Source organism: Entelurus aequoreus, linkage group LG04 (genome assembly GCF_033978785.1).
Source record: "Entelurus aequoreus isolate RoL-2023_Sb linkage group LG04, RoL_Eaeq_v1.1, whole genome shotgun sequence".
Lineage (NCBI taxonomy): Eukaryota > Metazoa > Chordata > Actinopteri > Syngnathiformes > Syngnathidae > Entelurus > Entelurus aequoreus.
Window position 1 is genome coordinate 72074210 of NC_084734.1, and position 24776 is coordinate 72098985.

Here is a 24776-nt window from a genome sequence, read left to right on the forward strand (position 1 = left end):
ATAATGCAATAATATTGTATAAATGTACTACAATGAATACATACATACTGTGCATTCCCACCCTAGAGATTAACTTAAAAACACATCTGCTTTTAACCTCTGACTTTTTAAAACCTTCACGTTTAGTATTTTGCAACATGTAACATTGGTTTCTGTATGCATTTTAAACCGCATTTGTTCTGTTTCCTGTGTTTTTTGTTTTCATGTGCTATTTTTTTAGCCTGTGTAACGTCTACGTTTTTGAAAAGCTCCCTAACAATAAAAATGTATAATTAAGTAATAATGAACTGTAAACAATTACCAGGATTCACAGCATTTAACAGTATATTTTACAGTAAAACACTGTAATCAAAATGTACTGTTACGTTACACACAACAAATAAAAAAATACAATATCCAGCAATTGACTGTTATTAAAGTGATGCAATTATTAGCCAGCTGCAGTGATTTTACAACGAATATTTTTTAGAGTGTGCAAACGCAGTAAAAAAAATATGAAACAGACAAAATATAGTGGCTAATTTTAATCAAAGATTTGAAGAGGCCTGTTTTGGGGGATTGGAATGTGGAACACTTAATTAATAACAGTTGAGCATTATTTCGTGTTTAAAGGTGCAATATTTTTGCTACAGCTGCCAGATGTTGCAGGTGTGCCTAATGATGAGGCCAGTGAGTGCATAGGAGGTGTCATACATGCATTTTCATGTGATAAGTGTGATCTCATCCACGCACGCACACACACACACGCACGCACACACACTCAAGTGGGAGTGTTAACAATTACATGCAGCGAAGCGAGGAAAATGTTTTGATTTGTGCTCCTGCTGGACTGAGGAGCTAACGAGGGAACGAGACGTGCGTCCTTGTAGGCCAAAGATGCTGGAGCACGCTGGTGTGATGACAGATGGAACCCAGCTATCACATGACTGACCTCGCTCTCTCTTTTTTTTTTTTCTCTCCCCCTCTTTTCCCACAAGCAGCGATTCCGGGGATGATCGTTCCTCCCATGTAGAGGGTCTGGAAAAGAGGAAGAACACGTCACAGTCGTAGCTGGCGGAGCTGAAGGGGAAGGAGAAACGCTTCAAAACTCAGGCCTTTCCACTTATCTTTTTCGCCACGTGATTTATTTCCCTTTTTTGGTTGAATTGTTGTAGCTTCTCTGACACCTGTTTTGGGAGTCATAGTTTGCCCCCTCCCCCATAGCGTGACCCCAGTGACCTCACGAGAAGAGCATATATGTATTTTTTATGTTGAACTACGGAGGCCCCAATCTGTCTTATAGCATTGGAAGCAGCACAATATATATTGTATCCCATCATGCATCTCTTCCTCCCTCAATGCTGTCCTGCTAAAACTGTGAGCTTGTCATTCAAAAACCATGTGAAGATTGGCCAAATTGCTGTTAGTAAAAAAAAAAACTTGAAAAGCCTGAAGATGATGTGTGCGTCCAGCCAGCACTGTACTGATGGAGTCTAGCAGAATTACAATACAATCGTGACATATGTGATATATTTTTGTATATATATAAAAAAAAAGGTGATTTTCTTTCTGGGGGCTTTTTTTTGTTTTGTTTGTTTTTGCAATAGCTCTAGTTTGAAAACATGAAATGTCTTAAGGCAGCTTCTCAGTACAGAAGTACAGTCGGTGTTTTGCTAGAACAAACAAGGATTTGGATACAAAAACGGGGATTTTTGTGTAAAAATATCCTATAAATAATGTATTTATCCCTTGGTATTTGTACATGGCCTTTGTTGACTTGTGTTGTGAACATACATCAGCGTGTGTTTCTCTGTCTCACTGTTGTCGCCCACTATTTAAACCTGTTTTGTTTTGTATGTGACTCACCAACCACGCCATTGTCTATTTTTGTATAAGTTAATAAAACGTGTCTGTCTTTTTTTTTGTTTTGTTTTCTTATGAAAATGTTTATGGTATGACAAAAACGTAGCATCTTATTCAGAGTATTTGGTTGAAGTCGTTTTTTTTTTTTTTTTTAAAGAATATATACACATTAATATATACTGTAAAGCTATATCTTTTTTGTTTGGTTTTTCAGATTGATACTGTTAATATGCATGGGTTCTTCTCTTGTGTGTGTGCGTGTGTGCATCAGGAGAGCTACATGTTGTTGTTTTTCTTTCTCCATGTTATTTATGCCTGCGTCCATACTGTATCTTGACACACTCTTGTTTTCTGTCACTGTAATCTTTACCAGCAGTCTAGATGCCTTAACAATGCAATCCCATTCTTCATTCAATCACATGTACAGTTTTTCTAGTCCCGCCACAATTGTCTTTTTTGCCACAGAGGAATTCATGGGAACTTGAACAGGGGGGTGGAGGGGGGGGACAAAGCACAAACTGGAAGCCACACTAGAAAACAAAGAGCCATAATTCAAAAACAATCCAACGTTTGTACAAAAGTGCCACAGCAATGGCTTTTTATTTCCATCATGTGTTTCACCTTGGTGAGCTTTTTAATTGCAGTTGCATGTAAAGTAGCACAGTGAAGCGCTGACATAGCACAATTTGAATCCCACACAGACACAAGTAGCCAATCTTCACCTCATGTGTCCACCGGCTTCACAACAATATAAACAGGAACTCATTTCTCTAATTCTTAGTTGTGGTTTTTTTTTTCCCGTTTATTTTCTGTCTGTGTGTGCGTGCGTGTGCGTGTGTGTGTGTGTTCTTTGTGTGTGTGAGTGTCTTCAAGCTGTAGCTGGACAGACAGACATATAATTGGTCTTTTTTTCTCTCCTGGTTTTGTTAAGCATTTAAACACAGAGGCGCTTGTGTTTTCAGGCACTTTGTTTCTAAGGTCATATCACTTTCAAAGCTCTTTTGTCGTACAAATCAATGACGTCTCCACTAAAAAAATACAATAAAATAAAAATAAAAAACTTCTTCTGGATATCGGTAAGGTTTTGTACGACACAAATGACAGATGCAAACCAAATAGCTGGTGAATATTTTTTTCCTCTGATTTTGCTTTATTTTTTGTTGTTTTTTGTTGTTTTTTTGGTCTTTGACTGCAAATACACTAAAAAGCTCTAAGAGAAGAAACAAATTCTACTGTATAGATTGTATTGTTTTTGATGAGTTGTAAAATAACTTTTGGACTCTCACAATGTTGAATTAAACTTACCTCTTGTCTGTGACTTTGTCCTCCTTTTTGAAAGTATTACGATAAAGCTATGATAACTGTCATATGAAAGAGCTGCAGGTTTCACATGGGAATAATGCAACATTTCATTATTTAATCAAAGGTATTTATAATTTTTTTAATACATTTTTAATATAAGGTTTATCAAATTATAAAAAAAGAATGCAACATTTCATATGATAACACCAGAAAAAAATGTGTTCTGTCAGTGGCTGTTATGAGCCCCATGGGCAATAGCCCTGGGTTGCATTTTATTAGGGGCGCCACAAGGATGAGGGGGAAAAAAAATCCATATTTATTTGTGCTCATTTGCTCATCATGTCTGGGTATGTGTGTCAGATGGCCACCATCTACAGACACGATGGAGTGATCAGACCGAGGGTGTCCAAAGTGCCGCCTGCAGCCATTAAAAAATATATTATTACAAAAAAACATAAAAAAGTGGGATGAAAAAAACTAAGCATGCACAATGTTTTTTTTTTTTTCTTTCAAGTCTATACCGATACAGATAACGTCCTGCTTTTCAAAAACGATACCAATAACAGATTAACTTATTATCTTTTTTAGATATCTAAATGTGCAGAGCATTTTCAAAACACCGTCGCATCAATGCTGGCATTTCTAGTGGCTGACAATGTTTGATGTGTTGATGCACAATGGGTTTTTTTTCCCACATCACGGAACATTTTGGTGCAAATAGCATGCAAAATGTCTCCCTCTGAAACAGATGAGTTATGTTTGTTTACAATGAGCTCAGGGGAAGTTTACAACACGATCGGGAGAAACGGAGCACTTGATTTGCCCACCCTAACCCGCCTACAGCTCAGTACGGGTACTCACAACTAATTGGAGCGTTTTTTTGTTTTGTTTTGTTTTTAATAATCGGTTATCAAAGCTATTTTTTAAAGCCACAGATTTATTGGTGGGACGTTATGATTCCTTAAATTGGCATGATAATTATTTGTCTGATATTTATCATACATCCATACCAATAACACAAAGCCGACATTCAGGCTGTCTATTTATTGTAATTGGTTTAAAAATAAATATATCAAAATAGCCCTCGCATGCTTTGATTTTTTTTAGTGTGCGGCCCTCAGTGGAAAAAAGCTTGGACGCACCTGGGTTGGACCATAGATTGTAAATGGGACATGTATGTTGAACTGTGAGGCTAAGCTAGTGAAATAATCGTACCTACTTTAGGTAAAACTTTTTTTTTTTTTTTTTAAAGCATATGAATGATTGCTTTTGCCAATTAACTAGTGATTTAAAAATGAGAAAGTCGTAATAAAAAATATTTTCAAATTTTACATATATTCAAAATCCTCGATATAGCGGCGGTTTCTGCCTTGTGCATTCTGTCATCAATTTTATTAAATTGATGAAGTGGCGGCCGAAAAAAAAATCAAAAATTGTGCCTTGGAGTGTTTTTGTGTCTTGTCAATCAGTGTTGGCATATGTTGATCTCGGTGTGGAATTACCGCCCCCTTGTGCTGTGTGGCGACCCTGCGGCTGTGCTGACTAAGTGTGAGGGGATAGGGGTGGAGACTAAAGGGTGTCTCGCACAGGGGGGCATTAAAAAAAAACGACTGTGTTTTTATCACGCTGTTTGACTTCCAAGTTGTTCTAAGTTTGCAACTTTTCACATGTTAAACAATGTAAAGTGATTTCATTGGTTCCACGCTCGAAGCTTCCTATGTGGAAAGTCAATGTTTTAAGTCACAATTTAACATTCTCAACTCTCCAACGAGTGTTGTGTTGGAAGATAAAACTAAAATAAAGTAAAACTGCTCCTTTGAAGTCAGCTGACATTACAGTGTTTACTGAGTGATACTGTAACCTAGTGGCTGCTTATAGGTACTGCAGGATGCTTGTCTGCCAGTAAGTAGCATAGCAGCACCTCTTGAAGACTTTTGTTGGTATGCAAATAACATCTTATTAAATCTTAACCCACAGCTAGACCATTTCTTATAACAAGGTCAACATTCACTTCGTTGTAAATGTTTAGTACTTTATTAGTATTTGATTGATGATTTTAACTGGCAACCTCTTACCATGAATTGATAGGATAGGATAGGATAGAATAGGATAGGTCTTTGTTGTCATTGCACAAGTACAATGACACTTTGTTTTCAGCACAAACCCGTTCAAGATGAGACAAACAAACAGTGTACAGGGTTACAGAACAGGAACGCTGATGGGTCGCCACAAGGCGCCCCGCAAAAGATGGGGAAAAAGGTAAAACGCTGGCGAAGGATGAGTAAAAAAATACAATCTAGACTGGGCTCCTAAAGGGGCCCAGTCTGGAGTGGGAAAAAACCTCCATAGCAAAGCACATATACATATTACAACATACATCTCGAGATATCTAGCAACAGAGGGAAGGGAGTGCGGGGTCATGGTGGTAGGCCGCAGCTGTCAGGCGCTGACCATCCTTCCATCACCCCTATGGGATTTGCGTCGAGGGCGTTGGGGGGTGTATGTGTGGCTTATATTTTTGTGGATGCATGTTTGTGTGTAAGCCTGCAGTGTTGCCTCTGTTCCGCGGCCTTGATGTCGTTCAGTCGCTAGTCCAAAGTCAACAACAACATGTGTGTGTCCATGAGAGACAAGAAGGGAGTTTGTTGTGTCTTCGCTGCACTGTCCTTCGGGAGAGTCTCGAAGCCAGGGAAACAATCTAAGTTAGAATGTTTTGTATACGAGTGAAAATAAAATTTGCTTTTCACTCTAAATTGTCTATGATTAATGTGGACCCCAACTTAAACAAATTAAAAAACTTATTCGGGTGTTACCATTTAGTGGTCAATTGTACGGAATATGTACTTCACTGTGCAACCTACTAATAAAAGTTTCAATCAATCAATCAATCAATCAATTATGGCAAATTTCAGATGAATAAAAACATGTGCATCACTACACTTGATGAATATGCTGTTGCAGGCTAAAAACTGAAAAATGTTTTAAAAATGACACTTCATTATCACCTGTGCAAATAAACACAGCAATATTAACCTCTGTGTCATTTCTAAACACATTTGATTTAGCGTATTTTTCGGAGTATAAGTCGCACCGTACCATATTGGACCAAAAATACGAAAAACGAATATGTCTGGAGCCGCAAAAAATGAAAAGCCGTATATGGTAAATGGGTTATACTTGTATAGCGCTTTTCTACCTTTTTAAGGAACTCAAAGCGCTTTGACACTATTTCCACATTCACCCATTCACACACACATTCACACACTGATGGCAGGAGCTTCCATGCAAGGCCCTAACCACGACCCATCAGGAGCAAGGGTGAAGTGTCTTGCTCAAGGACACAACGGCCATGACTGGGATTGTAGAAGGTGGGCATTGAACCAGGAACCCTCAGGTTGCTGGCACAGCCACTCTCCCAACTGCGCCACGCCGTCCCCCAATATACCGTATATAAGTCTTATAATGAAGGCAACACATGACATAAGTGTCTATATTAGCTATAATAGCCTACTATCATATGTGTCGCAGGCTGAAGCAAATCTTCGTTGACAGAAATGTTGACATTTAATATTCATTCTACACATTTTTACAACATTAGAAACCATTAGTAAATCAGAGGCTACTCAGAAGGTGAGATAACTCCTGGAAATTACAAGCTTTTTAATGGCCAAAGGTATAGATGTGTGTGTCCAAGTTAAAAGAAACGGCAGGCGGTCTTCTTTTAGTAAATTTATTACAATCTTTGGCAAGCTAGGTAATATTTGCTGTGGTCTGGAACAACATGGCACACAAACAACTATCTGAAATGCAGCCAATATTACATACAGATAAAGTGTCATGAGACATGCAAAACTAAATTACATACAGAGGATAAAAATAAAGGATATTAAATGAGCTCAAATATACCTAAAAATGAGGCATAATGATGCAATATGTACATACAGCTAGCCTAAATAGCATGTTAGCATTGATTAGCTTGCAGTCATGAACAGACCAAATATGCCTGATTAGCACTCCAACAAGTCAATAACATCAACAAAGCGCACCTTTCTGCATTCACGCACAGTATAAAACTTTTGGTGGACAAAAAGGAGATAAAGAAGGAGTGGGAGATTTTACATGCAAACAAACTGTTGTGTCACAGTCCACACTATGGTGATTTCAAGAACCGCCGAAATAGTAGGACAAAACGATGTTCACCAAATACTCTCATCAGTGAAGCATACACACAAACATAATAAACAGTGGGCTTTCTAACAATTGGGAACGTTTGTGTCATGATTGTCTTTAAACAAAAAACATACTTAAACAAAAAAAATATTTTTCCCCCATCTTTTTCCATTTTCAATCCTTTTTTAAAAATGCTCCAGGGAGCCACTAGGGCGGCATTTAAGAGCCGCATGGGGGGGCTCGAGAGCCGCGGGTTGCTGACCCCCGTTCTAGACGGAAACTTGTAAAATGACAACTTCTCTCCATGTTTGCTACTGTGATTGGTACAGTACACTGCCTCACAGCTTTTAGGCACGATGACAGCTGATGAGAAAACCAAAAAAGCCAAGAAGAAACTGTAGATACGTGCGATCACCTCGGAAAACAACGTACACATGAATGGCGTCGCACAGTGTTTTCACCCCCGACCGTGGGAAGTCGGAAGTAACTCGGAATTTTGTGCGCCTCTTTTATGTTAGACTCTCACAAAGACGTTATTTTGTATCTCGCGTATTTTGTATTGACATACTTTATTTCTATATGTCCAGTTTTACAGTGCTGGTAGTAAAAACTCTTAAAAGGACCTCAACTGGAATCCTTTGACAACCTGTTATCATCTGGCTGCTAAGCTTGCAGAAGAGGCGTTAAGAGAAGAGTTGCCTGGACAGAGGAAGGTAAAGGAGCCAAAATTGTACTCAAGTAAGAATACCGCTACTTTAGAGTAATATGACATAAGTAAAAAGTATTCATTTGAATAATTACTTGAGTAAGAGTAAGTATAGTGAACAAAACTACTAAAGTACTGAGTACACTGCAAAAAGTCAGTGTTCAAAAACAAGAAAAAAAAAAAAAACAATTAGAGGTATTTTATTTGAACTAAGCAAAATTTTCTGCCAATAGAACAAGAAAATTTGGCTTTCAAGACTTTCCAAAACAAGTACAGTTAGCTAACTTCAATGAACCCAAAAATACCTTAAAACAGGGGTCTCAAACATGCGGCCCGCGGGCCAATTGCGGCCCGCGAGACGTTATTGTGCGGCCCGCACCTCAATATAAACGTTTAATGTTAGTGCGGCCCGCGAGTTTTATATGAATGGCGCTTGACAGCGTTGTGTGCGCAGAGCTGAAGCATTCTTGCCAACCCTCCCAATTTTCACCCATCAACATTACTGAGGACATCAATATTGAGGGCACGAGGTTTAAAGTACCGCCACTTTTTCTCCGTACAAGTAATGTGCCTGCACAGTGACATGTTGTATGGGGCTTCAACAGACTCACGTAAGCGACTGCAGTGCATACTTACTCAACAGCCACACATGTTACACTGAAGGTGGCCGTATAAAAAAAACTTTATCAATGTTACAAATATGCGCCACAATGTGAACCCACACCAAACAAGAATGACAAACACATTTTGGGAGAACATCCACACGTAACACAACATAAACACAACAGAACAAATACCCAGAATTCCTTGTAGCCCTAACTCTTCCAGGCTACAAGGAATCTACCAATCATGGTGTGGTATATGGCTCTCGAGGGCCGAACATTGATGTCACTTGCGGGATACAAGCAGAGAAACGTTTTGCTGCTTTTCCACGAGACCCGCACGGCGCTCTTCCTCCCTCTCTTCCTCCCTCGCTCTCTCTCTCTCTCGCTCTCGCTCTCTCGCTCTCTCTCTCTTGCTCTCTCTCGCTGTAAACTCCACAGCGAGAGAGACCCCCCCCCCCCCCCCCCCCCCATTGGCTCCAGACAGAGACGATTTGTGTTATTTGGGTCCAAAATACTCCTGCGTTAGTGGAAAAGCGGCAAATGAGTGAAAGTGAGAGAAACGTTGCCATGGAGACGAGGGTTGTCTTACGTGCCGGGCTGCGGTCACACGGTGACACCTGTCCGTCAGTAATAAAGTCCCCGATAACCTGGACCAATTCAAACCGTTATTTGTTTTTTTTATTGTTTAATTTGCATTGCCTCACACGATGAACACTACATATATTTTTATATGACGCCATATAACACTACGGGAGCCGTCACTTTTTCCCCGTACTTTCCGCCGACCGCCGTGTTTCTGTCGGGAGGAAAAGCGGAACGACACACATTGCGGAAATAACATTATTCTCCGTGCGTCGGCTAAATACAAATATATTCCACAACCCCAAACATGTCTTTTTCAAAGCGTGCAGTGAAGAGAAAGGTTAGTGATGAGCAAAGACAATTCCAGGAAAAGTGGGAGATGCAATATTTCTTTGTTGAGCACAGGGGCACCCCGACGTGTCTTATTTGCACAGAGAAAGTTGCAATGCACAAGAAATACAATTTAAAACGTCATTATACCACTAAACATGCTGAGGAGTATGCAAAATACCAGGGAGATGAGAGAGTGAACCGGGTTGCACATTATGTATACATTGTTGCTGACTGGAGAAATCGAATTATTATTGTTAGAATAGAATAGAATAGAAAGTACTTTATTGATCCCTGGGGGAAATTGAGCACCACAGTTCACTCACAATAGACAACAATAACAATAAATAATATAATATATATATATATATATATATATATATATATATATATATATATATATATATATATATATATATATATATATATATATATATATATATATATATATATATATATATATATATATAATATATACATAATATAAATATATTCTACATATACTACATATACTCTACATTTAAGTGCAGTCAAGGAACATATGCATTATACAGTCTGATGGCTGTCGGTATGAAGGACTTCCTGTGTCGTTCCGTGTTGCATTTTGGGAGTCTGAGCCTTCCACTGAACGTGCTCATTGTCTCTGCAAGGTCCGAGTGTAGTGGGTGGGAGGTGTTGTCCATAATGGCTACGAGTTTTTGCTAGACTTCTCATCTCTTGTTATTACTTATGACTGATTTATTTACTTAATTCTCATTTTGTTCATTTATATTTTGATTTTATTTTGTGTTGAAAATAAAAATAAAGACATTTAAAAATATTTTTTTTAAGAAATATTTTTTTTAAGAAATTTTTTCTTGCGGCCCAGCCTCACCCAGACTCTGCATCCAGTGGCCCCCAGGCAAATTGAGTTTGAGACCCCTGCCTTAAAATAAGTATATTCGCACTAATAACAAGTGCACTTTTCTTGGTAGAAAAAAAAAAGAGACCTTTTTGCTCAATATGTTGAAAAATATTCTTAAACTAAGCAAATGCTAGTGCCATTATCTTGACATTATGATATGCGCTTGGCATTACATTTCTTTAAACCAGCAAACTTACACTAAAAACTCGTTCATTGTTCTTAATGGAAAGGCAACAAGGCAACCGCTTGTTACTCTCGGGTCTCCTAGCCACTCAGGCAAATCACATTGTCTGAAAATGCATTTTTCCATCGATAACATGACATCATCGCGCCAAGTGCGTGCTCTTTCAGTCAATTAGTGCGCATATGTACAGCCCGGCCCGAAAATGTTTAATTGTAATTTTGAAGAATTCATCTGAATGTGCATGAACTATTTCTGTTCAAAATTGTTAGAAATGTCACATGTTAAATGTTTAAATATTAACTGTCAGTTTACTGTACTGTCCCAACTGTACTACTATAGGAGTACGTATTTTCTATTGTTTCATTGAAAATAAAACAGCAAAGTCCATTTGGCTGTCATCTGTTTTAATATGAGACACAATTGTGTCAAAGTCATGATTTTTTTTTTCATGCTTGAAATAAGAAATGATTAATTTAAAAAAGTAGTTTTATACTTGTGAGTGTTGATGACACAGCTTTGCAACAGTTGATATTCTAGTTTCAAGCATGTTTTACTCAATCCAGGTCATAAAATCTCAGCAACAAGCTGTAATATCTTACTGAGATCATTTAGGACCAAAACACTTAAAACAAGTAACACTGTAACATAAAATCTGCTTAGTGAGAAGAATTATCTTATCAGACAGAAAATAAGCAAATATCACCCTTATTTGAGATATTTAATCTTAGATTTCAGTTTTTGCAGTGTAACTTCAGATTTATTTAGTAGCAATTTTTTAATGGTACCTGAACTACAACTACAGTTAGTGTGAGTGCGTGTGTGTGTGTGTGTGTGTGTGTGTGTGTGTGTGTGTGTGTGTGTGTGTGTGTGTGTGTGCGTGTGTGTGTGTGTGTGTGTGTGTGTGTGTGTGTGTGTGTGTGTGTGTGTGTGTGTGTGTGTGTGTGTGTGTGTGTGTGTGTGTGTGTGTGTGTGTGTGTGAGTGCGTGTGTGTGTGTGTGTTCTGGCAATGCTTACTTAATGGGGACATCGCTCTGTTTACACAGTCACCTTTAGGGGACCTCTGACGGTATGGGGACAAATAAAACAGGTCCCCTAAACGGAAACCTTTTTAAATGATAGTCAGATCCATTCTGAAGACGCCTAAGTGATTTTTATTACATTTTTACATTATTACCTTAAAGTATGATTCACATTCAGAATGTTCCATCCTTCTATATATGGTAGTTGGAGTTGCAGACAACTTCATTACTGCTAAATAGCAGTTTTCAGTAATGTCACAGAAGATGCAGGATTTGCTTTAACATTTAAGTGGTGCAACTTCCTATAAGAGGACAGCTGTAGTGCTGTATTCTGAAGATCATGTCATATTTAATTTGAACTTTTTTTTTTTTTTTTTAATGGTCCTCAGTAGTCACGTAAAAATGTGTGTGAATTATGCAAAATTATTTCAATTTGGTCCCCATGAACCATATTAACTCTTTTTCCCCAGGGTACCCAGTAAGAATGATCAGCACATTACTTCATCAATCCAGAGATTTAAAGACGTGTATGAGCTAACTGGGCATCATTTTTTTTATGCCTCCACAACCTGTAGAAAGGGTGGTCCCCACAAGTGATGATCAACAACGTGGTCCCCATTCCAAATGATAACCAGTACACTGCAAAAAGTCAGTGTTCAAAAACAAGAAAAAAAAAAAAAAAAATTAAGGGTATTTTATTTGAACTAAGCAAAATTATCTGCCAATAGAACAAGAACATTTGGCTTGTCAAGACTTTCCAAAACAAGTAAAATTAGCTAACCTCAATAAACCCAAAATACCTTAAAATAAGTATATTCTCACTAATAACAAGTGCATTTTTCTCGGTATAAAAAAGAGACCTTTTTGCTCAATATGTTGAAAAATATTCTTAAATTAAGTACATGCTAGTGCCATTATCTTGACATAATGATATGCATACATCATGATTTTTTCTTCATACTTGAAGTAAGAAATTATTACTTTAAAAAAGTCGTTTTATACTTGTGAGTGTTGATGACACAGCTTTGCAACAGTTGATATTCTAGTTTCAAGCATGTTTTACTCAATATAGGTCATAAAATCTCAGCAACAAGCTGTAATATCTTACTGAGATCATTTAGGACCAAAACCCTTAAAACAACTAAAACACTCTAACATAAAATCTGCTTAGTGGGAAGAATTTTCTTATCAGACAGAAAATAAGCAAATGTCACCCTTATTTGAGATATTTCATCTTACTTAGATTTCAGTTTTTGCAGTGTATCACTGGTGCATGCGTGGTGCATGCGAGCGAGACTACAGCATCTACTTAGGTCTTGTTCACACTGCAGGTCAATTCTGATTTTTTGGCCTATGTGTAACCTGTATCAGATTTTTTCATGTCAGTGTGAACAGTGCAATTCCCGAATTTTTCATATCCGACCCAGGCTTCTTTCGTATGTGGATATAAATAGGATAAGTAGTTGATGCGGCTGCATTCTGAATGCTCCCGCGCTCTGGTCACATTTACCGTATTTTTCGGACTATAAGTCACAGTTTTTTTCATAGTTTGCGACTTATACTCCGGAGCGACTTATGTGTGAAATTATTAACACATTACCGTGAAAATATCAAATAATATTATTTAGCTCATTCACGTAAGAGACTAGACGTATAAGATTTCATGGGATTTAGCGATTAGGAGTGACAGATTGTTTGGTAAACGTATAGCATGTTCTATATGTTATAGTTATTTGAATGACTCTTACCATAATATGTTACGTTAACACACCAGGCACGTTCTCAGTTGGTTATTTATGCGTCATATAACGTACACTTATTCAGCCTGTTGTTCACTATTCTTTATTTATTTTAAATTTCCTTTCAAATGTCTATTCTTGGTGTTGGGTTTTATCAAATAAATTTCCCCCAAAAAATGTGACTTATACTCCAGTGCGACTTATATACCTGTATGTTTTTTTCCTTCTTTATTATGCATTTTCGGCCAGTGCGACTCATACTCCGGAGCGACTTATACTCCGAAAAATACGGTATACGACCAGAACATCATCAAAAAGCGATAAGCGTCATAATTATTCACCAAAATAGATGGTTGCAAAAGAGCAGAAAACTGGGGAAAGTAATATGTTTTCTGAACTCACATCAATGTTACATCACTCCCGTTGCTGCGACTGCTCGCCCACACGCTCTTCAGAGCAGATGGCAAATCAAAATATACTTCAAATCACATGAATAATGATGTCTATATATGATTGTTTTCCCTATAAAGGCCAATTGATACTTTTTTTTTGTATTGTTTACTACCGTATTTTTCGGAGTATAAGTCGCTCCGGAGTATAAGTTGCACCGGCCGAAAACGCATAATAAAGAAGGAAAAAAACATATATAAGTCGCACTGGAGTATAAGTCGCATTTTTTGGGGAAATTTATTTGATAAAACCCAACACCAAGAATAGACATTTGAAAGGCAATTTAAAATAAATAAAGAATAGTGAACAACAGGCTGAATAAGTGTACGTTATATGACGCATAAATAACCAACTGAGAACGTGCCTGGTATGTTAACGTAACATATTATGGTAAGAGTCATTCAAATAACTATAACATATAGAACATGCTATACGTTTACTAGGGCTGTGAATCTTTGGGTGTCCCACGATTCAATTCAATATTGATTATTGGGGTCACGGTTCGATTCAAAATAAAAAAAAATTCAATTCAACACGATTCTCGATTCAAAAACGATTTTTCCCGATTTAAAACGATTCTCTATTCATTCAATACATAGGATTTCAGCAGGATCTACCCCAGTCTGCTGACATGCAAGCAGAGTAGTAGATTTTTGTAAAAAGCTTTTATAATTGTAAAGGACAATATTTTATCAACTGATTGCAATAATGTCAATTTGTTTGAACTATTAAATGAACCAAAAATATGACTTATTTTTTATCTTTGTGAAAATATTGGACACAGTGTGTTGTCAAGCTTATGAGATGCACTATTGTTCTTTTTTTTTTTTTTTTATAAATGTCTAATGCTAATGAGGGATTTTTAATCACTGCTATGTTGAAATTGTAACTAATATTGATACTGTTGTTGATAATATTCATTTTTGTTTCACTACTTTTGGTTTGTTCTGTGTCGTGTTTGTGTCTCCTCTCAATTGCTCTGTTTACTGCAGTTCTGAGTGTTGCTGGGTCGGGTTTGGTTTTGGAATTGGATTTCATTGTTATGGTATTGCTGTGTATTGTTTTGTTGGATTGATTAATAAAAAATATATATATAATAATAATATTTTTTTAAATAAATGAATAAAATAAAAAAATAGATTTTTAAAAAATGAGAATCGATTCTGAATCGCACAACGTGAGAATAGCGATTCGAATTCGAATCGATTTTTTCCCACACCCTTACGTTTACCAAACAATTTGTCACTCCTAATCGCTAAATCCCATGAAATCTTATACGTCTAGTCTCTTACGTGAATGAGCTAAATAATATTATTTGATATTTCACGGTAATGTGTTAATAATTTCACACATAAGTCGCTCCTGAGTATAAGTCGCATCCCCGGCCAAACTATGAAAAAAACTGCGACTTATAGTCCGAAAAATACGGTATTTAAGAAACAATATCACCAGTAAAATGTGATTGGCCAAAGCAAGAAAAGGAGTTGCTGAGCCTATAATACCCAGGTCAAAAACAGGCCTGTGACCCTCCCCCTCCCCCTCCCTCACAAGGCTTCTCTCTGCCATGAATCAAATTCATTAATGCATTAGCGATGGCATGCTGAACATGGTTAGCCTGACAAGTTTCCTCCTAAACATATTAGTTAATGATGATTTCAAGGTTATTAATTGCAACCGCACCAGCTCACCATAATTGAGTCATCATTTGCATCTCGGTCATCAGCAGAAAATTAATTTCTTTTTTATTTTTCGCATAACTAATTTAAGAGGCGGCGATTAGATTACCTTGTGAAAACAGCAGATCCCTGGGTTCCGCTGACCTCCATGTGTGTAACTGGAGGCTTCCGTAGCGCCAAGGGGAACCTGGAACTTGTGATGAATTAAGGATTTGTCAACACTCGAGTGCCCCTTTAATTGCTTGCAGGTTTATAATTGTGCAGCGCCTTTTCCCTGCGTATCTAATAACAGAGTTGATAGTTTGCTGACAAACAGTAAAGTAGGGTGCATGATTTAGCAGTAAGAGGTGGAATATTGAATTATGGAGGTGACTACATGGAGCCTAATGTTTTTGATTAGCAAGCCGAGCACCAGCATGCGGCTCTAGGGACCCCGGCACTCCACACACACACACACACACGCACACACAAACACAACATCTAAGCAGACCCACACTCAAACACATAAATCATAAATACACACAGACAAAAGGTGAAGCCATTTTGCTCTAGCTTTCCAGGCCCAGATAGAGTGGTCAGTGTGGAGGAGGACAATAGGAGTGGGAGGCCCGCGGCCGGCCTCTGGAGACATCCCATTCAAAGACACTATTCCTGGAGAGCGGCTACTTTGGACCGAGGCGCCAGAGCCTCGGCACATCAAGAGCGGTGGTGTTCAGGACTTTCTCTGCTACTAGTATCTTAATGAAATATAATAATGCACATATTCCGCACCATTTGGCACTCCTCCTACCCTTCAGTTCCTCTCTGTATGGACACATGAAGAGAGGAAGGGTAGTGGAGAGGCGGATTTGAAAGAAAAAAACGGGGGGTCCCCATGGGGATCCCGCATAAAGAAAGGAAAGAAATGAGAGAGGAGAGGATGGGGGAAGTAGCAGGGGTGGGTTTGAGAATGGAAGCAGAGCAAAAAGACAAGGAATGAATATTAATAATAGTCTGTGTTGGAAAAATAGCTCCAATGGACAAAGAGCTGCAGTCCTCATCACACTTAATATGGCTTATACTGCTGTTTACACCAAGCAGTACAGATTCATGTTGGAATGCAGTATTTTACTTTTCTGCACTTCTGTATACTTTGTGGCACGGTTTGAGGTCACGTCATTTATTTGTTCGAAACAGTTTTATCTAAAGTACCGTCAGGGTTTATTTTCAAGTACAATTTGCCAGCGAGCGCACCAGTTAGTCTACTCACTCATCTTTGCCTTGACGTATTGACCTGATCACTGGCCGTAAAGCAACCTGCTACACCCATCAGCTAACCATCGGTCAAAATAAATTCTGCAATGAATCTGCCTTAATACGTGATTAAGGCAATTATGTTTCATGATTAATGGCATGAGTTGGAGCGTTAAACTCGACAGCTCTAAAAATACACGGACATTAAAAAAAAATGTAGGTTACAGGACTGATCAGATCAATGTCCAGTTAATCAACTTTGCTAATTAGAGAAGATTTATTAAACTGTTCACCTTGTGCGGTATATACATACAGTATTATTTCCTGGGGACGGAAATTTCTCAGTTTTTATGTATAGGTCCATAAGGCTTGCATTCTAACGTTTTAATTTGTGTCACTCTACAACAGTGGTTCTTAACCTTGTTGGAGGTACCGAACCCCACCAGTTTCAAATGCGCATTCACCGAACCCTTCTTTAGTGAAAAATAGTTTTTTTTTTTGTTTTTTTTTAAATTCAAGACAAAGTTATATGTTTTTTTACTGGTGCACAAAATGAACCGCGCATGAACATCACCTTGTTCAAAGAACAAAACCAACACAGTGCATGAACTCACAACAAATTACTGTCAGGTTCAAACACCGAACTATCTATTACACAAGACAAGAAGAAGGAATAAAGCAGAGACATAGTTGAATATTACTCATGAGGAGAGACGTATTGGGCTGTACACTCAGTTACAGTTTCCCCCTACGCTCTAAGGTACAGTCCCACGTGCTCCTCTATTTATTCGGAAGGTCCCTAGTTAACATCACTGAGGCTGCTTCTGAAGGGAGGGGTAATGCAAGCAGCCCCAGTAGACACAATACGTGATTATTCAGAATGGAAATGTGCCGACACTCGTGATTTCGCCCTGTCTCTGATTTGTCTGCGTTTAGGTACTCGATGTCCGTCCTTGGCTGTCAGCAGGCAGGGTCTGGAAACAAACTGCTGACACGAGACAAATCGCAAAGCAAGATTACAAGTTGTGCCTTTAAACAGATAGAAAAGTACAACTTCAGCGCAATTGATAATAACTATAGCAACGGCTTTTAAGCATAAGAGTTGTGTGATAACTTACACATAATTATTCTAACATTTACACACCTGCAAATCAGATGGAAAATTAAAGGGAACATTGTTTGGGGGTATCCATAACACGGCGATAGGGAGAAGTTTTTATTTACACGATGAGTCGGGTGTGTCTTGACCTTCGGCGAACCCCTGAGACCGACTCACCGAACCCCTAGGGTTCGATCGAACCCAGGTTAAGAACCACTGCTCTACAACGATAACTAGTACTAGCATTGATACTACTCCTACTACAATTGATTGACTGACCAGAAGTTCTCTTTTTTTGGATCCGAAAAAAAGCATAGATTTATGTACGATGTGCCTGGATTTGATTACCCTTGTCAGTGCGTATTTTCTATTGCAATGTAGCTCACATTTCTCTTTAAGTCCCGCCTTCTTGTATGTTGTCACTCTTCATAGGTCAGTCATGCGTAAATCAATAACCTTGTCTGCACTTTACATGTTTGCTTTGGCACATGGCATTTTGCCATAGCAATAAATATATAAGTCAATCATAATCTTTTACATGTTTGAGATGGAGGACCTAATCCTACTAAGATCCAAATACCATGTGCTAAACAGCGTGTGCAAACTATAAAATTGCTTGTACTATTAGTGGGCGTGTAGTGTGTGATGTACTAAGTGTGCATGTACAATATAAAAGCGGTGCAGACTTCCCTATTTAAATAAGGTTTTGTGCGTGTACTATGCGTCTTTCACTGTGAAGACACATGATCATTTAGTTTTCAAACATACAGCACTCATGTACCACTTTTATTGGCATTTTAGAAGCAGTCCGCTCCTAAAGTGCGCTCATGTGAGAGGCTGGCACTAACTGCTGGTGTGCGCTCCAGCTGCAAGAACATTTTACATACAACAAGAAGTTGTTTTCGCATTGGAGATATGTTAATAATATATATTTTAAGTTGTTTTCACATATAGGAGATATGTTAATAATATATCTTCTAAACTTGTAACAATATTGTAAATACCGCGGTATTGTGGTATCAAAATCATCACAATAATCCTGTGACGTGTGACGGTAGTATTTTTTTCTGGCACTATTAAATTGGCCAGTCTGGAACGTAAACTACATCTCCCAAAATTCCTTGCGTATCGCGAGTGTCCAAGGTCCGTCTGTGGGAAGTCATAAAGTTGAGAGAAATAATTGTTTTTTCGGACATTTCCTGAAGTTTTCATCAAAATTCATCCATAACTTTTTGAGTTATTTTGCCTACAAACAGACGAACGAGCCTTGGCGAAAATACAACCTATTTGGTCAGCGTACTGCCTTCATCTGGAGCCTTTCCAAGACGACACACAAAACCGGTCAGAAGTTGTGATGTTTTGACCCACATTTTTTTCCAATAACATTGAATCAACTCATAGTTTAAATGGATTTATTATCCATGTTTTAAAGAAGGAAAATAAAGTTTGGTGACACTACACACTGCTGGGAACACACGTAATATGATCCATCCATCCATTTCCGCTACACCTCCCTGATACCGAAGTACATGTCAAACTACTTCCATAACGTAAATGACCGCCATAACCACAACACCAGGGGGAGCTCAACAAACCACGTTAAACCCAGATTCCGATCTAACAAAGGGCTCAACTCATTCTCCTTCTATGCCACATCAATATGGAATGCACTCCCAACAGGTGTAAAAGAAAGTGCATCTCTATCCTCCTTCAAAACCGAACTAAAAGAACACCTCCAGGCAACTTCAACCCTAGACTAACACCCTCCTCCCTCCACATCCCACCTCCCCGGATTGTAAATAATCAAATGTAAATAATCAAATGTATATACTTGTTCTTATGCTTTCTGAACTCACTATGTTCAATGCTCACTGTACATATCCTACGAAGTCAGACCTACACTGTTTCAATGTCCATTTCTCAGATGATGCAATTGTTGATGACTGAAGTGCTGATATCAACCAAACCTAACCCCCCCGCCCCATCTCCCCTCCACATCCAACCCCCTGAATTGTAAATAATGTAAATAATTCAATGTATATACTCTGATGATTAACTTGTGTGATGACTGTGTTATGCTGATAGTATATATTTGTACCATGAATTGATTAACGTGGATCCTGACAGGTTGAAAAACTTATTCGGGTGTTACCATTTAGTGGTCAATTGTACGGAATATGTACTGTACTGTACAATCTACTTATAAAAGTTTTAATCAATCAATCAATCAATTCTACCATCACCTGGAAAATATATTTGATGTGACAGGAAGGCCAAGCATCAATTTAACTTTTCTAAGAATCAGCATTTTCCAAAGTGATATAAGATGTCCCTTACAGAGAAAGACACTGAAGTCAACATTATTGTTTTACACTTATTTAAACTTTATATAAAGGTGGTGACTTGTCCAGGGTGTACCCCGCCTTTCGCCCTAATGCAGCTGAGATAGGCTCCAGCACCCCCCGCGACCCCATAAGGGATATACGTATATATTTATAGCAGGGTTTCCCCTACTTGTAAACGGTCGTGGCGCAACGCCAAGACAAGATTACTGCGCCACAACTTCAAAATATATATATATTTTTGGGGGATATAAATGAAAACTGCATTTTTTTTACATGAAAACAAAATAGATATATTGTATCAATGGATATACCATATATACTGTATTATTTACATACTATTGGCTATAATAGGTTTGAAAAACAGCTCAAATATCATAAAGTTGTTCCTCATTGTTTTATTTTGAAAAAAAAAACAACATGCATCTAAATCGCCTGTTAGAAGTACTTCAGTAGCTGGTCGCGCACCTAAACGAGTTGACACCCGGCAAAAGTAAGGAGAGGAATTTTAAAAGAAAGGTAGTTTAAGCTAATTAATGCATTTCTTGTTCAAGCCAGTGTAAACTACCCTAAATCTTTTGACACTACTACCAACAATAACGTCTAACTTTAAGCCGTGTGTGTCTTTGAACCTCCGTTTGGACACTTCTATGTGGAGCGTGCACTAATACCTGTGCATGTGTGGGGTTTTGTCTGGGCACTCCAGTTTTCTCCCACATTCCAAAGATATGTACCATATTTTTCGGACTATAAGTCGCTCCGGAGTATAAGTCGCACCGGCCAAAAATGCATAATAAAGAAGAAAAAAAACATATATAAGTCACACTGGAGTATAAGTCGCATTTTTTGGGGAAATGTATTTGATAAAACCCAACACCAAGAATAGACATTTGAAAGGCAATTTAAAATAAATAAAGAATAGTGAACAACAGGCTGAATAAGTGTACGTTATATGACGCATAAATAACCAACTGAGAACGTGCCTGGTATGTTAACGTAACATATTATGGTAAGAGTCATTCAAATAACTATAACATATAGAACATGCTATACGTTTACCAAACAATCTGTCACTCCTAATCGCTAAATCCCATGAAATCTTATACGTCTAGTCTCTTATGTGAATGAGCTAAATAATATTATTTGATATTTTTACGGTAATGTGTTAATAATTTCACACATAAGTCGCTCCTGAGTATAAGTCGCACCCCCGGCCAAACTATGAAAAAAACTGCGACTTATAGTCCGAAAAATACGGTAAATTAGTTTCATTGGATACTGTAAATTGTCCATAAATATGAATTTCAGTGTAAATGATTGTCAATATATGTATGCGATTGGCCTTTTTAATTTGAGTTAGCTCGTCTCTGAGCTAGTCCATTGTACGATAGCATTAAGCTCGCGGCATTAGAGTTCAACCTTCATCTGCATAATTGTATCGCTTTTTTCAGTTTATTCCAAATTATATTATTAATGTAGCATGATTTCTACATGTATGATCACTTCATGTGTACATACAATGTAGTTTCTTTAGTGTGGTTACTTTTAAAGTGATTTCATTGTGAATAATATCAACAAAGTTAGATTTTTTTTCAAATCTAACTCAAAGGACTGTTTACATATTTGGTCAACTAAATTGCAACATTGAGGGAGGGCATATAGTGTATTATGTGTTACCTTTTACAACAGGCAGCAATTAGAACTGCATTGAACAAAGAGAGCACAGTCTACCAAGTCAAATTCATTGTATTTCTGATTCTGATGATATAAGAATTTTTTTTTTAATATTAATATTATTAATGGTATTATTAACTAATGACACCTATGTTTGTTTTTAAATATACATAAAACATTTGTTTAGCCTTTAAAAATAAAAATAAAATGCAGCATTGCAAATCAAAAATGATGATGTCATATTGGTCACACTCCCCCCACCCCTCCACCACTTGTAGTGGGGAAGTGAGCAAGCAATAATGATTAATCACAGCTCAAGAGTGTGAATAATCTGATAAAAAAAAACTAAATTTGACAGCCTAATATATATATATATATATATATATATATATATATATATATATATATATATATATATATATATATATATATATATATATATATATATATATATATATATATATATATATATATATATATATATATATATATATATATATATATATATATAGCTTGCATATTTAAAATTTGCCAAAGAAACTACCCCAATATTTGAAAACAAACTCAATTGTGTTGTCATTATGTAATCAAAGCACATTTTTAAATGTTTTAAATAACTGCGAAGCATTAATTTGCTTAAAACTTGGTGACCATATAGTAAGAATCAAGAGCACATTTTGAACACACCACCAGTGCCCCCACTGAAACTTCGCCATTTCAATTAATGAGAACAATGCTGTCTTGAAGTCATGTGATCTATTTATTTATTGTTGTCTACTGACTAACAAAACATACACATATTATATTTACTCTGTATTAATTCCGTTGTGTATATAAAAAAATATTATGGTGTAAAACATTCCGACACTTAAAGAACACTTTAAAAATATTGACCTATTTCAGCTTCTATATCTGTACTTTTGTACTTGTCCGGCATGTTCTTCTTCGCCTGCAAAAAGGGTAGTATGCCAAGATTCGTTTGATTGGTGAAACGGAGTCTCACGAGTGCTTACGTTGGATTGGTGAAACAGAGTCATGTGACAATGCCAGCTGGAAGAAGGCAGAGCCAAGAGCCAAATAAATACACCTTTGCAAGCAGTAATCAATAGACTATAAATAATTATGATATAAATAATTATATGAATAAATTAAATGAAACTCAATGTAACATACTTGTAAAAGTAGTTTCTTCTTCACAAAAATACTCAAGTAAAAGTAAAAAGTGTGTCACATTAAAGGGGTAATATTATGCTTTTCTTTTCTACATTTTGTTCTACATGAAACATAATGATGGATCTTTGAAAAAATTGCGATTTTTTTATTTTTTTTTCCGGACCCATTTGTAAGCCATATTTCTGCTCCTTTTGAAAACAAGCCATTTTGAGAGGCGGAGTTGTTAGATGCACATAAACCTCTTCTCGCCACGCCCCCTCACGCCGAGTCAGCATTTGCTCACGCCGAGCAGAATTTTTTTTTGGAGTGTTTTAGCTTTCTTGATTTTATTGTGCAATTTGGAGATCGGTGACCGCCACTAGCCATCTGTTTTGAGGTGACTTTCACCACAACACAACATCCTAGAAGATATAGTGAGACCAGCGGCTCACCGTGTCTAGGTTTGAAGCCAAAATACGTCCATTTTCACTCTTCTGTCTTTACCTGTTTCAAGTGCGTGTGTTGACTAACATGCACCACGGGTTATATGCCGGCATAGTCACCGCAACGCACGTCATGACGATGATTTAAAAAAAAAGTAATGGTATTTTTCAAAAGCAGTATAGTAATGTTTTTAATTAATTAGTACTGCGGTACTTTATTAGTACCGGTATGCCGTACAACCCTAGTACACACTGATGCAATTAAAAGTTTGTTTTTTTTATGCCGGAGGACGGTGATGCTATTTTCTTACGGTAGAAGGCAAAGCTAGCTACACAACAACACAAGCTAACATTGCTAACATCATTCACACATTCCTAATATACTGTTATTACTTACCGTTTCATTGTCTCCTCCATTGCCATAAATAGTAGTCACCAAGCCCGCCATTAAAAGAAGTTTATCTGAAAATCAATTTTTATACGGGCGCGTGTTTCTGCATCAGGACTCTTCGAAGTGCATTGCACACCTAAAGAGAGACTTAATTCAGAGTTGAAGGCACATTGTCACAAATCATAAAAGTTAAAAGTAAGGCTTTTTTTTTTACTTCAAATGAGGCTGCAAGTTTGTGTAGTGACTTGTGCTGGTTGAAACAAACAAACAGAGCATTTTTCTTTATTGGGTTTCATCGTGGACATGATGTTGTAGCACATCCAGTTTTACATGAATTGAAATTGGCTGACTCACAGAAAGATGTTTGGGTAAATCCATCCATCCATCCATTTTCTACCCCTTGTCCCTTTTGGGGTCACGGGGGCTGCTGGAGCCTATCTCAGTTGCATTCGGGCGGAAGGCGGGGTACACCCTGGACAAGTCGCCACCTCATCACAGGGCCAACACAGATAGACGGACAACATTCACACTCATGTCCACACACTAGGGCCAATTTAGTGTTGCCAATCAACCTATCCCCAGGTGCATGGAAGTGGGAGGAAGCCAGAGTACCCGGAGGGAACCCACGCAGTCACTGGTAGAACATGCAAATCTCCCCACAGAAAGATCCCGAGCCCGGTATTGAACTCAGGACTACTCAGGACCTTCGTATTGTGAGGCACATGCACTAACCCCTGTTCCACCGTGTTTGGGTAAATGTCAAACATATATGGATAATCTGCTGAGGTCACACTTGAACAAAACGTCACACTTGAACAACATTCCAAAAGGAATGTTTGGAAGAAGTACGGAGGAAGGCAAGATTGTTTTATAAATATCTCCACAATGCCTACACGGTTTGAGTAAAATTTTCGTAATTTAGGCAGATCCTAA

General features: G+C 37.7%; 2 protein-coding genes across 7 annotated transcripts in view; one reads left to right on the plus strand and one right to left on the minus strand.

Moving 5' to 3' along the window:
* ebf1a (EBF transcription factor 1a) overlaps nucleotides 1-3160 on the plus strand; it is a 141984-nt gene extending 138824 nt beyond the window's left edge. For 4 of the 6 annotated variants that reach the window (XM_062045656.1, XM_062045658.1, XM_062045652.1 and 1 more), the window contains one exon: nucleotides 981-3160. Coding sequence is in view for 3 of the 6 variants with exons in the window: in XM_062045658.1 (XP_061901642.1) it covers nucleotides 981-1012 (32 nt within the window). In the remaining 3 variants the exon portion in view is untranslated. Of the gene's footprint in view, nucleotides 1-977 lie in introns of all 6 variants that reach the window. The other 2 variants (XM_062045653.1, XM_062045654.1) reach the window with 1 other exon arrangement.
* Nucleotides 1-24776, minus strand: part of LOC133649000 (uncharacterized) — a 1204785-nt gene that overhangs the window by 211980 nt on the left and 968029 nt on the right. The window lies entirely within an intron of this gene.